Source organism: Peromyscus maniculatus, chromosome 2 (genome assembly GCF_049852395.1).
Source record: "Peromyscus maniculatus bairdii isolate BWxNUB_F1_BW_parent chromosome 2, HU_Pman_BW_mat_3.1, whole genome shotgun sequence".
Taxonomy (NCBI): Eukaryota; Metazoa; Chordata; class Mammalia; order Rodentia; family Cricetidae; genus Peromyscus; species Peromyscus maniculatus.
In genome coordinates this window covers 2823013-2840922 of record NC_134853.1, presented here as the reverse complement: position 1 = coordinate 2840922, position 17910 = coordinate 2823013, and the positions used below count along the sequence as shown (strand labels likewise).

Sequence of the window (17910 nt, the reverse complement as noted above, 5' to 3'; positions counted from 1 at the left end):
GACTGTCAGGTAACCGAGAAACCCTTTTTATAGAATACCTCAGTCCTGGAAAATCACCACTGGAGATCAGCAGTGGGCTTGTTGAGAGAATCTGGTTTGTTCTCACATTTGCCACTGGAGAGCAGGTAAGTTGGATTAAGACAAATATATTGCCTATGGAAATAAAGTTAGTAATTAAGCTAGTTTATAAAGGTTTGAAAAATATGTTATTAGTAAGGTGTTCCATAGTTTTCAGTTTTTGTTAAACTGGGTGTATCTTTTTAAAAATGATCAAAATTGTGGAGCTGGAGAAAGGGCTCAGAAGTTAAGAGCATCTGCTGTCCTTGGAGAGGACCTGGGTTCAGTTCCCAGCACCCACATGCTGACTCCCAGACATCCACTCCCGGCACATACACATAAATAGGGGTCAAATACTCATACCGTTAAAATCCAGAGTTCTATCAAAATTCTGTTGTGTAGGTGCCCCTGGTGTTTCGTTGGCTGTTTATCTTTGAATATTGTCAACCTCCGCATACAGTGGTTCGGTGGCTTTTCTTAACTTTTCATACTTTGCTGACAAAGGCTTCAGATCTGGGCCTGAAAGCTCACACCAAAAGTGGACGCTGCATAGCCAGACTCCTTCCAGCCTCAGGACACCTTCAGAGCCAACACAGCACTACCTATCAGGAGGCCCTGTGCCTGCACATGTGCAGTCAGGCAAAAGAGGGAATGAGAAGAACAGTTTAAAAGAGCTTAGAAAAAGTAGTGTGATACTAAACAGGCCGTTCTGGTGGCCTGATGAAACACTAATGTGAGTTAGTCCAGTGTGATAGTGGTGGCAGAAACCTCTCCTGGCCTGCCAGGGTGGCCTTCTGTCACTCGGTTTTAAATATTCAGTATTGTGTTTGTCTTCACCTCTTTAACTGTTTTCTTTTTATTATTATTATTATTTAATTTATTATATAATTTAATTTTACATATCAGCCCCGGATTCCCCTGTCCTCCAGTCCCCCAGCCCATCCCCCATTCCCATCTCCTCCAGGGCAAGGACTCCCCTGGGGATTCAGCTCAGCCTGGTAGATTCAGTCCAGGCAGGTCCAGTCCCCTCCTCCCTTCGCCCAGGCTGAGCACAGTGTCCCTGCATAGGCCCCAGGCTCCAAATAGCCAGCTTTAACTGTTTTCTAAATTGTAAAATTGTGTTGTTATTGTTGAAAACACAAAGATAAGCTTAACTGTAACCTTGTTAAGGACAGATTTTTTTTTAAGTGTCTTTCTCTTGTTATCTCACATGAGGCAGTTTTTAAAATGATTTAGTGTATCTGCTACCTGTATTAACATATTACATTTTCCCTCCAGAAAATTCAAATATACTTATATAAATAATTGACTTTTCATTTTTTTTTTTTTATGTGCATGGGTGTTTTGCCTACATGTATATCCATTCACCACATGTGTGCCTGGTGCCCAGAACCAGGAGAGAGTGAGGGACTCCCTGAAACTGGAGTTACTGTGTAGGTAGTATATGTGGGAGTTGGGAATCATCTAAGTCCCCTGGAAGAAGAGTCTATGCCCTTGCCCACTAAGCCATCTCTCTGGCCTTTTGATTAAACTGCTGAGCAGACTTTTATTAGGACTTCATGAAGCACCTTTCTCGAGTGTCTCGGTGGACAGTTGAATGGGCTAGCGCTTTCTCTCTCTGAATGTTCTGACTTCTAAGTCATTTGGTGTACGCATGGATTTCTAAGAAAATAAGAAAATTCTTAAGAATTTCTCAAGTGGCACTCCAGTGTTACACTGACTGCTTCCCTTTTAAGTGAATAATTACACTTTAGCTGACAGAAAAAGACACTCCTTTGGAATGTTTGCAGTGATATTTCCCTGTAAACTTAGTTTGACTTTTGATTATTTTAATAGTTTTTTAAAATGCATTCTTCCCAATACTTTTTTTATATATTAAGTTTAAAGCAACTGACGGTATCTTAGGGTTTTGTAAAGCTTTCTGAATATTTAAGCTTAAGGGGGAAAATGAACTGAAAGTACTCAGTGTCTTTTTCTATGTCTCTAATTGCAGGCAGCAGATGGAGACTCAGATAGGTGCTTTGATCCTAGCCACAGACATCAGTCGCCAGAACGAGTACCTGTCATTGTTCAGATCTCACCTGGACAGAGGTGACTTACACCTTGACGATGGCAGACATAGGCATTTGGTTCTGCAGGTAAGGTCCACACTGCAAAGATTCTGTTTCCAGGGTAACTCATGTGATGGGCAGAGCAAACAGGAAATCCTGTAGCAGCATATTTTTTCAGGGTAAGTTGGAAGGGAAGAGAAGTTCCTCAGTTAGCACACTCCCTTCCAGAGGGACGTGCTGGAGAAGCGTCTGGCTTTGTTATTTTCATCCCCGAGTTTCTGATGAAGAGTGAAGAAGGGCACCCAGTCATCAGCGGCTTTCTGTTCTGATGAATTCTCACATTAAGGGGGGCAAGGTAGATGGTTTCTCTGGTTTGTTGGTACTTTATGACTGACCCAGCCGCTGCCTCCCTGGGATTGTCCAGGGTAGTTCTAGTTTAACAGGCTTAGCACCCTCTCAGCATTTCTGCACAGTGATTGGCAGATCGGTGGCAGCATCAAGTTAATGTAGCCGTGAGTTTTTGTTCACAGTAGTTTCCTCTTGGCTGGCTTCCATTTTACTTGGTTCTGGATCCCAGGCACACTAAGCACATGCCCTACACCTGAGCTACCAGCCCAGGTGCTCCTTTCTCTTTTCGGTGTTCTTCCCATTGTTGGAGTTTATTGAAACCTGGTACAACTAAGAGCTTTTCTTCCTTAACACAGTTTTAATATTTTGTTTGCTAGATGGCCTTGAAATGTGCTGATATTTGTAACCCATGTCGGAACTGGGAACTGAGCAAGCAGTGGAGTGAAAAAGTGACAGAGGAGTTCTTCCACCAAGGCAGGTTACAGCACTGTGGATACATCAGAGCCCAGCCATTCAGAAGAGCCTCGCCTAGACGCATCATTTTTAACAACTGTTCCTAGTTCATGTGTGCGTGACCAGTAACACACGGAGCATACTTTGAAACTGAGTGACCCTGTGTCTTCATGACTATACAAAGTAGGCTGCAGGCTTGACTGCAGAAAGATGGCTCTGAAGTCACTCCGTCCCTTTGCCTGTGTAGAACGCAGGACCATGTGAGCATGTGAGGCATGCTTGAAAATACTGACAGAATTAGTCTTGGGAGGAATACCTAGTAAAAAATCCTCTATTTGGTCCATTTAGTGATACCAGTTTGGCAAGCTTTCTGTGAGTCGCTAACTTTGCGTTCAATCCTCTCATGAGGATTCTGTAATGTTCTTCCAGTAAATTTACAGATACAATGAAGGTATTTGTTACAGATTTAGACAGTAGATCTGTTCCATCTTAACATTTCCCTTTGTTTTAATTTATAGGCGACATAGAAAAAAAGTACCATTTGGGTGTGAGTCCACTCTGTGACCGTCAGACCGAGTCGATTGCCAACATCCAGATTGGTAACTATGCACAGTTAGCTGCGGCTTGTTCAAAAAGTTACACTCATTTTGATTTTGTTAAGACTAGACTAGAAAATCATTCAAAACAAAGTATTCAGCTTATGCTCATTCTAGTTTGTAGGAGAGTTGAGGAACTCTTAACCATCGTCACCTGTTCCCTCTCTGCAGCCCCTCCTGTCTGCCTCCTAGACTCGTTTCTTGAAGGTTCAAATGTCACTTCCTCCAGAAGCCACCTTCCTGTCCCCAGTCAGACAGTCCCTCTGTCGGGCTCCCCAAGTGTACACACGTATCACACACGCATTCCCAAGTGTACACACGCATCACACACGCATTCCCAAGTGTACACACGCATCACACACGCATTCCTCGCTTTTGACTTTGTTGCCCCGCCGCCTGTCACCCCTGCCCCGCGAGGTGGGAAGCACTTTAGAATTGAGGGGACTAAGTGTGTACTGGAAAGCACACAGACTCTTCCGTGATCGCCACTGGAAGTGGAGGAAGATGGCTGGATGACACTCAAGAGTTACCGTAGAATGTATGTTAAGCAGCTGGGGTTGGGAGGGCCTTAGAGTTTAGATTGAACATAGTGAAATGGGTTGATAAATGTCAGGAAGGTGAAGTTTCTAGAAATTTGGGGCTAGCACAGGCATAATGCGGTGGGAGAATGCAGCAGCAGCAGCACCACCACCACCTTGATGCCCCTGATCACAAAGCATCTTCCTGTAGGGCAGAGGGACTGACTTGAGAGTCAGAGATGCAGACAACAGGCACAGCTTGCGGGAGTGCCCTGGTGCTGAGCCTGTAGGAGTCGCCATTGGCTCCGGTGGCTGAGGCTGTACTCTGTGGATCTCCTCTTGGTGGAGCTAACGAGACAGTGAACAAATCGGCTGTCTGATTTTCAAGGATTCCCAAGTCCAAAGAATAGGTGAAATATGCAAGCTAGGCGAAGGGGTAGTCCCTGTAATGTCGTCTTGCCTGAGGAAATTACCCTCTAGTCTAAAGAGGATTTCCACGGCTCAGCTGCTCCAGAGCTGTTGGAAGCACCACATCAGGTGGCTCTCCCGTAACTCCCTCTCCTGGCCTGTCTCTGAGGACACTCAAATACATACGAAGGCACTCAGCACACACACATGAATAAAAATATGTGGTTTTTTGAGCCATGATTTTAGCTGGGCATGACTATACATGGCTATAACCTCACCATTTTCGGAGTGGAGGAGGAAGGGTCAGAAGTTCAAGGTCATTCTTAGCTATATAGGGGTATGTCATACTCAACAAAACAAGGGCTGGCAAGATGGCTCAGTGGTGAATGTACCTGCCATCAAGCCTGACAGCCTGAGTGTGACCCCTGGGACCCACATGGCTTAGACAGAACCAGCTCCCGCAGGCTGGCCTCTGGCCTCTGACCTCCCCGTGTGCACTGTGCTGGTCTCACTTTAGTCATTTTTTCAAAAACTAGTCTCATGATTCTTAGACCATTGCTACTCAGGAGTTTTGACATTTGTATAAATACTAAGCCGTGCCAGGTGTGACATCCCATCCCTGAGGAGTGAAGCAGTCACCAGTGAGCCCCTCTTGGCCTGCAGTTGTCTGAGAATGTCCCTTGAGTTGTGTTCTGTCCTAGTAACCTTAGAGTTGGTGTGGCCACCATCCATTAGCTTAAGTAGGATGTGGTTGTTCAGCTGAGAGTCAGGAAAGGCGGGATAATGTCGGCCAGCTCACTCTGGTTAGAGCACCACCCAGTTACCCAAGAGAACCAGATTTGTAAATGACATATGCACACCCCCAGACCTTTTGAAAAATGATATTCTGGTAATACTTGCGTGGAACTGAAGAACATTAAAACTAGATGTTTTAAAGATCAATTCAAGATATGTATACTAATGACTTTCCCCCCGTTTCTCAAGGTTTTATGACTTACCTAGTGGAGCCTTTATTTACGGAGTGGGCCAGGTTTTCAGACACGAGGCTGTCACAGACAATGCTCGGACATGTGGGGCTGAATAAAGCCAGCTGGAAGGGGCTGCAAAGACAGCAGCCCAGCGGCGAGGACGCCACTGCTGCATTTGAGTTGAACTCACAGTCACTAACTCAGGAAAATCGATTATCATAGCCCTGAACCAGTGGGGAGAACTCCCTCCTGCAAGAGTGGAACTGTGAAATGGATCTCGAGGTGAAGAACTGGTTGACTGCCGGGTTTCCAGGGAACTGATGCCAGCATTATTTATTATTGAGTTTCTCGGTTGGATTGTTTGAGCCCACTTTTTAATGATAAGCCTGAATATACAGCAATATGCATCTGGCTTTTGTGTGAGACCTTGAATATACAAAGCTCAGCAGGAGAACCAGAAAGGATTAACAGAGGAAGACTTGCTGCTGATTTCACAGCATGTGTCCTCCAAGCTCTGAAACTTGAATCGAATCTCCGCAGCAATCTTGGTCTACCTGTCTGATACAGCAGCGCATCCGTCCCTTCCACTATTTTCTCTCTGAGAAAACAGAAATGTGAAGTGCCCAGCCTCTGCTGCCTCTGGCAAGACTCAAATGTTTACAAATCAACTCTGAAATACTGGTTCTAAATTGCCTTGGAGCATGATTGTGAAGGAACCACTGAGACATTCACGCTCAAACTGGAGCCTGCAGCTCTCCCGTGGTTTGCCTTTTTCCTTCTTTGGATGCCCTCAGAGCCTCTCGTTCGCTGTTTTGTCGTGAGCACTGGAGAGGGAGTGTTATCACCCGGCACCGAGCGTTTCACTCCAGTGCTGTTGGGCAGTGCAGATTTTGAACTGCGTTTGTAATGGGGCGGGCGGGAGGGATCACCAGTGTCCTGGCTGTGTCCAGACTGCAGTGAAGGCACTGCATGTTGTTTTCACTACTGTACACTTGACCTGCACATGCAAGGAAAAGGTGGACTCTTGAACACACCATCTCAGCTCAGGGTATTTGCCAGTCCGAAATAAAGTGGGGTAGGGAAGTGTGTCCTTCAGATCAAGGGAACGAAAGTCCCTTTCGCTGCAGTGCGTGAGAGGTATGTTGTGTGACTGTGTGTGTGTGTTTGCGTGCATGTTTGTGCATGTATGGCTGTGCATGTTCTGTCCATCCATGTGGGAAGGGATTGGAAATGTAAGCTTTTATTTATTGTTTTAGAATGTGACCTAGTGAGCAGCCACATGGGGGAGGGGAAGGTGGGTCAAGCTGAAGGATGCTCCAGTTGCCTTAAACTATGCACAAAGCTAAGTGACCAAACTTCTCGTTTTGATTGGAAAAGTGCATTGTTTTCTTGTCCCTCCCTTTGATGAGACGTTATGCTTTGGTGGGCTTTTTGATGTGAATAGACGTTTTCTAGGATAAAATTTAAGGACTAATTTTAGACAAAACATTCCACTTTTGTAATTTGTTTTCAATGGTTTTATGTAGAGCAAGCACAACTGTAATCTAGTTTGAGAAACGGTGCTTTCTTTTAGTTCATTTGTATTTCCCTTGTTACTGTAAAAGACTGTTTATTAATTATGTTTACAGTTTGTTGCAACAGCCATCTTGGGAGGAAGCTTGAGTGTAAAGCCATTTGTCAAAGGCTTTGCCGTACTCATTTAAACGTGCCTGTTGCTGTTAACTTTTGATGAATAAAAACCGGTCTTTTCTCATTTTTATCTTTGCATTGTACCTTCCCACTCAATCCTTTGGAAAGCATGTGCTGAATTTCTAGGTGGTCAGTCAGCCATTGGTCCATTCACTCCTGGGTATTCTGCAGTCTAGGCTGTGTGCAGACACCTCCTCTGGCTTATGTGGCCTTACTCTCTGCACCCTACAAGTGTGGCAAGGCCTGGTTCAGTTTGGTCAGTCTTGCCTAGTGTGGATGATACTTGACTTCAAAGCATTTTGTTCCCGCAATTGGGAATTGCCTAGGAAAGCGCACCTTGGAAAGGGTTGAAAGTATCAGCTGTGTTTATGTTGGCCTTCTTAAAGCAACATAACCAACAGCCACTCACTGTTTTGAGACAGGGTCTCCCCAGTCTCAGGTGGCCTCAAACTCACGCAGATCTCCCTGCTTCTGTCTCCTGGGATTAAAGGTGTGTACCTTTAATTTTCCATGTCAGTTAAGAGTGGCCTTTCTGCCTTTCCAGGCCTAATTCACTAAAAGGGATATAGTGCAAACTTTAAAGTCAAACATTTGTGTTCTTAATTTCTAGAAGAAAGTAGAAGTTTACAGAACCCACTTGAGTGGTACCTGTTTTCTACGTAAAGATGGAACTTCAATAATCTTATTCTAATATATCCAAAATATTTTATTTAGGCATATGATAATGTTTAAAGATACTTTACCTTTTTTTTTTTTAAGTGGGGTGTTGTCTTTGAAATTTAAATTTTGTATTTTAAACTTAAACCCCATCTCAACTCAGACTAGTCTCATTTCAAGTGGTCCATACTCACATTTGGCTCTTTTTTGTTTGGTTGGTTTTTGTTTTGTTTTGTTTTGTTTTGTTTTTTGAGACAGAGTTTCTCTGTGTAGTTTTGTGCCTTTCCTGGAACTTGCTCTGTAGACCAGGCTGGCCTTGAACTCACAGAGATCTGCCTGCCTCTGCCTCCTAAGTGCTGGGATTAAAGGCATGCGCCACCACCGCCCAGCACATTTGGCTCTTATTAGACAGCATAAGTACAGGATAGCAGTCATTTCCTGAAGAAAGCCAATTGGTCCCTCCTAAAGTGGCAGCATATTTGATTTGTCCATGGCCTGACAAAAACTCCTGCAAGCTCATAGATTGTTTCCCAGCTCATGAGAAACTCACCTTAAACAAGTTCACAGTAACTGATATTGTAAAGAACAGTCTTGGCATTTTAACTTGCAATGAGAAATGTAACTACCAATCATTCTCTCCCTTTAGGCAAATCTCCTTGAGAAGCCAAATTAGAAGCAGCCGGTCAGTGAGCAAGGATTGTGAGCAAGGGATGTGTTTCCTCATGCATCCATCTCCCTGTGGGGATACCTGCTGATACCCATAGCTGTGGACTGGGTACCCTCTTCCCCTGGGTGCTAGAGGCTCTCTGCCCCTAGTTGCTTCTCCACGTTAGCTTGATTGGTAATTCCACTGCATCTGTTACTTCCTTCAGCCCCTTTCTGTTGAGCTGGCCTCGGTGGCTGCGGTTGCACTACCTGGGGTGCCTGTCTACTTCTGCCCTGCTTGTGCTGGTCTGGAGGTTACTAAAGCCAAGGTGTCGCTTTCCTGTTTACAGCTTCTCAAAGGAAAGTAGGTGATGCTCCCAAACCCATCAGAGTTGGTGTGGGGATTACCTGTCACCCTCCTGCTTCTTTGACTTATAGTCCTTGAACAATTGGTTCTTCTGGAAGAATTTAAGGAAACATTTAGATCACATTTTTTTTTAAAGTAAGCAAATACATAGTGCAGAATTCATGACATTTCAAGATAAATTGGACATGTCAAAGAATTTTTGAGGATGTAGCAGCCATTTGGGAATCTCGGCCCAGTACTGAAGAGGGGGTGGTTGAGGGAGTCGGCTTTAGGGGTGAGAACAAAATTTTAGTAAGTCCTACCTTAACTACAAATCTGGTTCCTCATTTAATATTTGTACCTTAAACATAATGGTTTGTAACAAGCCTCTTTGTATTTTTTTAAAAAAAGCAAAAATTATATTTTTTGTCCTTTGCAAACCTGGAAAAAATACCCTGTACCTGAGGTATAGGTTAGAGGTGCTAGTGATCCCTTTGAGTTTCTGCAATGGTTTTTCCCACAATGCTTTTTTGATGTTTATGTTTCCGATTTAAGACTTAAAAACTGTCACAAGCTTGTCATGTCTTGAGACCAGTAACTAATGTAATTCATACTGCTTTTAAAGAAATGTTCAAACTAGTTAGCATATCTTCATTGTGTATTTGAAACATAACTTACAATGGAGATTTGGTCTGCAGCCATTCCTTACTAAGAACCTGCATGGCATTGGGAGGACCCCCAAGGGGACATGGTCTTCAGGAGGGATCACCACCACTGAGGGCAATATGGGGATGAGCTGACAGAAATATAAAGGGTCTCATGTTCTTCAGTGTGCATGGTGTAGGGCGGGTGTAAATTGGGCCATCAGTAAACAAATTACCGTGGAATGTACCCTTTAGCTATCAGATTATGGATAAGAAATTTACTAGAAGTAAATTTGTAGTGCTAAAGTTGTATTGTAAACAAGGTCTGGGTTCCCGTTGTACACAGAACGTGACAATGGGTGTTAGAATTTTAAAGAGCATTACAAGTTACAAGTCAGGATCTCCTTTCAAATTTTCTTGGTGAAAGAAAATATTTGTGATTAGTTTTCAGAATTGCATAGGAAGGGGAAATGCTGGGGTATTGTTTGAGAGACTGGCTTAATGATGAAACTAACACCATTCTTATCTCTTAATACCTAGGTCACTTAGCATTCAAATTTTATTATAAAATACAGTTTTCAATATTCAGAATGATACTTTGAGTAAAATACTGACTTTATCAACTAAATTTTAAACTCCCTAAGTTTTCTAAACTACCCAGGAGTCCATCTTTAGAATCTGGTAGGATGGAAGGGGAAAGAGAAATGCCATTATTCTCAATATTCAGCTTATTATTGGCTGTGAACTTAAAATTGAAACCTGCTGACGTAGTCATTTGTGGCTTTCAGTTGATTCAGTAGTCTGTTAAAAAATTCCATCTTGTACTTGTCTTTAAGCTCTCACACTCTTTCCTTCCTTCCTTCCTTCCTTCCTTCCTTCCTTCCTTCCTTCCTTCCTTCCTTCCTTCCTTTGTGTGTGTGTGTGTGTGTGTGTGTGTGTGTGTGTGTGTGTGTGTATGTGTGTGTGTGTAAAATAAATTTGAAGTATTTCTTCACTGTTTGGACACGTCTTTAAAAATTTCAGAAAACTGTAATGCTATCACAGTTTTTTATCTTGCCTAAAATTTATAAAGATTATAAAGTTTTGAAGGAAACATCAAAGTCTACCTGTCGGTTTACTTCAGACGTTGTAGCACAGGACAGCTCACGGACTGGAAAGGTGCGTGATCAGGTGCCAGGACCGTCGTTCCGAAAGGGGCCTCCTTCCCGGCTTGCAGACTTGCTAACTTCGTTCATTCTCACATGGCCAGTAGGATAAACGGCCAATTTTCTTATTCTGAAAACACTAATCCCATCGGGGGTCTCCATCTGTAGACATAATTGCCACCCAAAGAACCCATTCCTGTAAATGAGTTAGGGCCATGCATGAGGAGAATTACACAAACATACATTTATCAACTGCTCCAGATTCTTAGGTGTTGGGATACAGCTCAGTGGTAGAGCCTTTGTCTGGCATGCAAAAGGCTCTCCGTCACACAAAATGAATGAAAACTGGACTTTCTACCTGGGAATCACCACAACAGGAAGGAGTTCAGTGTTCTATTGTAGTGGACATATCGGTTCAGGTAAACTGGGGTGCTGTCCAGAGATTTGTGGGTTGCAGTGGGGACCACTTTTACAAAGCTGAACTTCAGGAGACATGGAATGGAATTCAGCTATCCTGGGTGCATCCTGTAGCATGAATCTTAAAGAGTCTTATTAATAAAATCAAACCTTAGGTCAGTTATTGGGGTGAATGCTGGAAGATCAGAGAATCAGAATAAGCCACAGCTACCTCACCAGTTCCTCAGCTGGTCTTGTTGCCTCAGACTGGAAGCCTTTGAGTCCTCATCCAGAATGAATCTCAGCTGAACTGCTGCTAGAAGCCTGAACCAGCCAAATTCTTCTAGTTTCTGATCCTCACGCCTTATATACCTTTCTGCTTTCTACCACCTCCCTGGGATTAAAGGCTCGCTTTCTGAGATTAAAGTCACCATGCTTGGCTGTATCCTTGAACACATGATTTCTGCCTCTGGAATGCTAGGATTAAAGGTGTGTGCTACCACTGCCTATCTTAAGTATCTAGTGGCTTTTCTGTTCTGTGACCCAAGATAAGTTTATTAAGGTACACAATATTTTGGGGAACACAATACCACCACACATTCCCTTGCTCTTGGTTCCTGTTTTCTTCCCTCTGCCTGTTTCTCCTTAGGAAGCAGGATTATGTAGTGTCATTTTTTAGGAGTAGTGCCCACAGCATGGCAGACCTGGGTTTAAGTCCTTCATTCAGCCAGGTACCCAATCTTCCTGACTTCTGAAATCTTTACCTCATGGTCAAAGGGCTAGTAAGTACTAAAGGGATGGCTGCTAGTCCATTTCCTCATGACACCCTGGAGCTCTTAAGTCCACACAGTCTTGAGATTCCCATTCAGATTCTGGAAGAAGTCTGTGCCCACGCTCCATGTGTCAGGGAGGGCGGAGTACAAGGACCGTCTGGTTAACGTGACCCTTGTGCTGTCACACACACACACCTGTATGCTCTGTTGCTAACATCAGTACTTCAGAATGACTTCCCAGCTCTACTTGAGGCCTTCCCCCACCCCTTAAGATACTGGTTTCTAATATAAAATCCCCTGGGATGTGATCCACTTACTCTTTCATAAAAACATCTGGTCAGTAAACAGGGATGGCCATTGGGAACAAAGACATGTTATACCTTAGTTGAAAACTTTGTAAAAAGTGGCCTTTGTCCTTAAATTATGGCTTTTCACCATGAAGTAATCATGGCTCCCCTACCATAACCACTTGATTTGAAATGGAAAGTGCTACTTGACCCTTTGCCCTGAGAATATTAAAACTACACTCATGTTCTGCTCTAACCATAAAGGGCCATCTGACTATTCCAAGAGTCCAGAAAAATCTATCAAAAGACAAAGTCTAAGAACTTGTAGCTAGAGGAACATCTCTTAGTCCTGGAGTGAACTACTGACAACTTCCTCCGGAAAAATACAATATGCTGAGTCCTTACTTGGCTGTGGTGTTTTTGTTAGAATTTGTTGTCAAGGTACCACTAAGACCAGTGAAGTGCCAGCCTGCTTAAGAGGATTTCCGGGGACTGTCCAAGAACAACCAAGAAACAGGCTCAAGAGGAGCTCAGAATGGTGTAAACTACTAGAAGTTTAAACCCTGTTTTTGAGACAGGGATCTCAATGGCTCCAGAATAAATTCACTTGTCCACGATCGTGTATGGCTCCAAATCCAGTGCTCTGACTCTTACTTGCTGTCTATGAGCTGTCACTACAGCTCTTTCAGATGCAAAGTTCCTCTACTTTAAGAACTCTTTCCTTAGCTGTATGTTGTGTTTCATTCAGGCCTCTGGGGTGGCTTTCCTGCATTAAAACCAGTCTAAGAGGAAAGTGAATGATAGATAACACAGCTCATTAAGGAAGCTATCGCTGCTTAAAAATGCACTACAAGTTACCCTAAAGCCACAAGTGCTGCACAAAGAACCTTAGCTACACAGGAAAGGAGGTGAGGAAAGCAGAGAGAAGGGAGGTAAATGTACAAAGATAATAGTATAGTCAAAAGAAAATTCAACAGGTTGCTTTATTGTAAAATAGTAACTTTCATATATTGGAATACTAGCCAAATTCAATACTGATATAAATATTGTATTATTGAATAAATAAGTTTCTTAGGTCAAAATATGTGGTCAGGTGAATTTTCTGAATCTCATAAAAGACAGTTTCAAACCATATAAAACATTTAGAAACAATATACATCAATAACATACCACATTTTAAACTAAATAAACTATGAAAATAGCTCAATCTTTAAGATTTAGAACACATATTTTCAATAACTTAAAATACCTATCTACACTTCCCATTTCTTAATTCTCCTGGGAAGAACAACTAGTTGCTAGATTTAAATAATCCAAATATTTATTCAAAGTAAGAGATTGTGATATTAAAGATAGTTGAGCTTATTGGAAACACAAAAAATCATGAAAACTTATTAAGTACTTTAAATTATAACAAGTCCTTTCAAGCCCTAGATAATAAAGGCAGTTTTCAACTTTCTAGTAACACCTAAGGTTTATCTGCATAATGCAATTCATCAGCTGACCAATGATAAACAGCTGAAAGGGAATCTATTCACCTATTCAGTAATGTTTCATTGTGAAGGATATGTTGACCAGTATTTAAAATGTATAAATTTAGTTATGCTAACATTTTGTGTTGTTGTGCTGGCTAGTTTTGTGTGTGCTTGACAAGCCAGAGCCATCAGGAAGGGGGAAACCTCAATGAGAAAACGCCTCCGTAAGATCCAGTTGTAGGGCATTTTCTCAATTAGTGATTGATGGGGAGGGCCCAGCCTGCTGTAGGTGGGGTCACCCCTAGGCTGGTGGTCCTGGGTTCTATAAGAAAGTAGGCTGAGCAAGCCAGGGGAGCAAGCCAGTAAGCAGCACTAATCCTTGGCCTCTGCATCAGCTCCTGCCTCCAGGTTCCTGTTCTGTTCAGTTCCTGCCCTCACCACTTTTGATGATGAACTGTTCTATGGAACTGTGAATGAAATAAACCCTTTCCTCCCCAAGTTGCTTTTGGTTCATGGTGTTTCATCATGGCAACAGTAAACTTAACTAAGACAATTGTTAATTTAGCAATAAATCATCTTCATGAGGCCACTCATTAAACTGAAAAGAAAGATGATACATTCTGGCTTTTATTTACAAAGTTATTTTAATTCAATAATTTGATTGTTACCACTTGAGAAGTACATTTGCTTCCCAGTATTGGGTGGCAATGAGGTTTAAGCAGCCTTCCTGGCCCTCACTTCCCTCTAACAGAAAGCAATATGGAAACTCAGCAGTAAACATTTGCTACTGCTTATGTAAACTCAGCTCCAAGAGGAAAAAAATGTGAGAACATTTCTAAGTTCTGTTGGGGCATTCCCACCTCCAGTACTCTACTCTCATAACAGGGTACACCAGCTGTTTTGTCACGGACCAATCAACTCGAAGATGAAGATAACAGTGTTCTCACTGATGCCATTCATAACAAGTTTTTACATAAGTTGTATATCCAAATGTGTGCATATAAAACATTTGCACAGATATTAGTGTTAAGAATTGAGAATGCACAGCAACATCCACAAATGGCCTGTTTGTATCCTGAAGCCCTACAAATGCTTTTGAGGCTGGAAGATAAAGCCTGGCTACCTATTTAAAAACATGTCATAATCATTGTGTTAAGGAGAGCTCTAGAACTGACCATCTCATGAGAGTCAACCCAACTCCTATGGCTTCACTACTTCTTACTCCTAATTAGGCTAAGGAGACCAATGAATACTACAGCCAGGAATTTACTAAATACTGGTGATTTCTCCTAGTCAGACTCAGCTCTGCAAGCCAACAGGTGAAACAGGAGTCTTTCTGAACTCATTGTCCATTAGGAGTCAATTAAAGCCTTCATTTTCCCTGTAGACTTCAATATATGTGGGCCAAACTGGAAAAGAAAAGAAAAAAGCATGAACTAGGTCAATAGGTATCTTCATGCAAACACTGGGCAGAAAGGAATTAGTATTGGAGCTGTCTGCTCAGTCTCTGAGAGACCTGGCACACACCTTCCAAGTCCATGTCAGATCTCACTAGGAAAACTCACAGGGTGCCCCTGGGAGAAAATGATCCTGTTTGATTTTGAGTAAATCTTAAAATTTGAATACAAACACTATACACTGTCATAATGAAAATTTTATCAGGTTGAATTTCATTTTATTCTTAAATACAAATAAAAGCTTGCAGGGAAATTCAGGGTAGGCTTTGCTTTTTTCCACTTATACTTCTCTGTAAGTTTTTACAGCTAGCTTTTACAGTGAGAAAAGCAGAAACAAAGATGTCCTTGCAGGGCACAGTGGCACAACTCCTTTAATCCTAGCACATGGAGGTGGTGGTGTTAAGATCAGGACTTAAGCCAGTCTAGCTACAACCCAAGTTCAAGGCCAATCTGGATTTCAAGTCTCAAACGGACAAAAGAATCACCTTTCCCACCCAGCTAGCTACAATCTCCATACAGGTAGAAAATAGGACCCAGTGCATCATGCAGGGGAAACACATGGGTGACCTGAATACCAATCACCACCTCACTTGCTAATACTCACCAGGGCTGACTCTGAGGTGGCCTCTGACTCTGGCTTTGGAATTTCTCTTTCAACTTCACCTTGACTACTGTGTTGATAGCGATAAGCAAACTTCTTTTTCAGAGCCTCTGCTATGAGGGCAGCAGGGTCAGTAGTATCTACTGGCCTAGGCTTGACATCTTTCTCTGACCTTTGAGAAGGAAGCAGAAACCAAAGGGACAGGTCAATATGTGAATGTCCCTCATGGAGGTTCTCTGTGGACAGCAGTTTCTTTGTGACCTAGTCACTACTAGCAGCAGGGGGAAGCACTGGACTTCATAGCTCAACATGAGAGTGCACAATCAGCTAAAGAGCCACTGAGGGCAGTCAGGGCTTCATCTTCCACAGGTGTCCAGTGCCTCTAAGAGAGGGGCAGAGCATGCCTTCACTGAGTGAGTATTCACAATAAAGAATCCACACGTGGGTAATGAGATGACTCAGCAAGTAAAGGTGTCTGCCACCAAGACTGAAGACTGAATCCAATCCCCAGGACTCCCATGGAAGGCAAGAACCAACTCCCACATGTTGTCTTCTGACTTCCCAACACACATATGGAGCCTTTCTTTTTTAAGATTTTTTTTTTTTAATTTAAGAATGCGAGTGTTCTATCTGCATGTACAATTTTATGCCAGAAGAGGGCATCAGGTCCCACTAGAGATGGTTGAGAGCTGTCATGTAGGTGCTGGGAATTGAACCTAGGTCTTCTGAAAGAGCAGCCAGTGCTCTTAACCACTAAGCCTTCTCTCCAGCCCTAGAACTTTTTCTTAAAATAGGTAAACTTTTTTAAAGATATGAGTTTATGGCCAGAGGGTGATGGCACATGCCTTTAATGCTAACACTCAGGAGACAGAGAGAGGCAGAGGCAGGCAGATCGCTGAGAGTTCGAGGCCATCCTGGTCTAGAGGATAACACTTGGTGGAACTGAGAAGCCTGCCCTTGGCTGTTCTGTATGGAGAAGTCTTTGGAGCTGCTAACTTCTCTTGAAGGGAAAATGGTACCTGGCAGTCACTTTGTGAACATTTCTGAGACAGCACTGGCCCCACAAGACAGATGGGAAGCAAGAACGAAGGGCAGCACCTCACCTCTTGACTGACCGTAGCTTCACACTGTTCATATCTTTAAGGATCTCAAGCATATTTGGCATGTCAGGTGGCTTTGGGTGGCTCTTCACCAAAGTCTTTCCAGCACTGAGTCTCTGCTCTCTTCGCTCTCTAATCAGATCAACAGCAGACAGACTTTGGTGGAGTGGTGGGGGAGGGGGCGGGGGAGGGGGAGGAGGAGGAGGAGGGGGTGGTGGTGCTACCGTGGAGGAATCTGAGTGACCTACAGAGGAAACAAAGAAACAAACATAAACTTTCTGGTACCAGGCAAGAAAACATCACTTTTTAAAGCAAAAGTATGTAACAGACTTCTGTATTCCTAAAAGCAGTATCCTTAAAAAAGAATCTCAGTTCTATAAGGAAAATGCAGTTCAATTGCTGAAAAGTGTCTGAATCTGAGCTACTACTCCACTGAAGGTAAACTCACCCGATGGAGATGTCTCCTTCAAATGAATAAAGGTGGTTTTGAGATTTTAGATGCATCTGTTTGTGGTACACAGCATAATCACTCAGCAAAATAATAATAATAATAAAATAATAATAATAAAATAATAATAATAATAATAAAGCAGTCTATACTTGAAAACATTTGTCCTCAATACACGCTGGACAATTCAGAACTATTGTCAAGTATCACAAAAACTTGCATCATAGCCGTGTGCTTTTGGGTACATGCCTATGATGTCAGCACTTGGGAGAAGGAAGCAGGAAGATCATACCAGTTCAAGGCCAACCTGATCTAGATAATGAATTCCAGGCCAGTCAGAGACATAGAAGAAAACCTTGTCCCACAAAACAGTATTACACTTAATTTTCAAACAAAAAAGAAATAAAAAGCCTAAAATTCATTGTTTCACCTAATTCAAGTTAGCTTTCTCTGCTGCAGAACTGTACTGATGAGCACGTGGGGGCAACAGTTATGTGTGGAGAGTTTTACTGGAGTATTTAGATTGTAACTAAGACATCTCAACCAACTCCAGTTAGCTCCCATTTATGGTAGTTTCCTAGTCTACCAGCAGAGGGAGGTAAAGAAAACACTTCCAAGGTAACAGAGCAGTCTATGCAAATCACTAAAAGATGACCCCTCACCTTCCCGTGCTCAGGGCCCAAAGCACCTTTCCTCATCATGCCACACTGCATGGGGATTCCAAGATGATTCAAACACAGGGCACTTGCTTTGAAGAAAAGAGGGAAAACAAGCACTACTTTCCAACAGACTGGCAGGCTAGGATTTCAAGGCCAGTCTCTTCATGGAAAAAACCGCCACACTAATTA

General features: G+C 42.8%; 2 protein-coding genes across 6 annotated transcripts in view; one reads left to right on the top strand and one right to left on the bottom strand.

Annotated features, from left to right (window-relative positions):
- The window catches only part of Pde7a (phosphodiesterase 7A), an 88583-nt gene extending 81419 nt beyond the window's left edge, over positions 1-7164 (top strand). For all 3 annotated transcript variants that reach the window (XM_076563664.1, XM_076563663.1, XM_076563665.1), the window contains exons 9-13: positions 34-125; positions 2051-2195; positions 2834-2930; positions 3428-3508; positions 5416-7164. In XM_076563664.1, coding sequence (XP_076419779.1) covers positions 34-125; positions 2051-2195; positions 2834-2930; positions 3428-3508; positions 5416-5621 — 621 coding nt within the window. In that variant the 3' untranslated portion in view covers positions 5622-7164. The remainder of the gene's footprint in view (positions 1-33; positions 126-2050; positions 2196-2833; positions 2931-3427; positions 3509-5415) is intronic.
- Positions 7165-14067: 6903 nt separating this feature from the next.
- Positions 14068-17910, bottom strand: part of Mtfr1 (mitochondrial fission regulator 1) — a 33045-nt gene continuing 29202 nt past the window's right edge. For all 3 annotated transcript variants that reach the window (XM_006974730.4, XM_076563666.1, XM_042270666.2), the window contains 3 exons: positions 16618-16858; positions 15518-15686; positions 14068-14865 (listed from right to left, as the gene is read on the bottom strand). In XM_006974730.4, the coding sequence (XP_006974792.1) occupies positions 14809-14865; positions 15518-15686; positions 16618-16858 (467 nt within the window). In that variant the 3' untranslated portion in view covers positions 14068-14808. The remainder of the gene's footprint in view (positions 14866-15517; positions 15687-16617; positions 16859-17910) is intronic.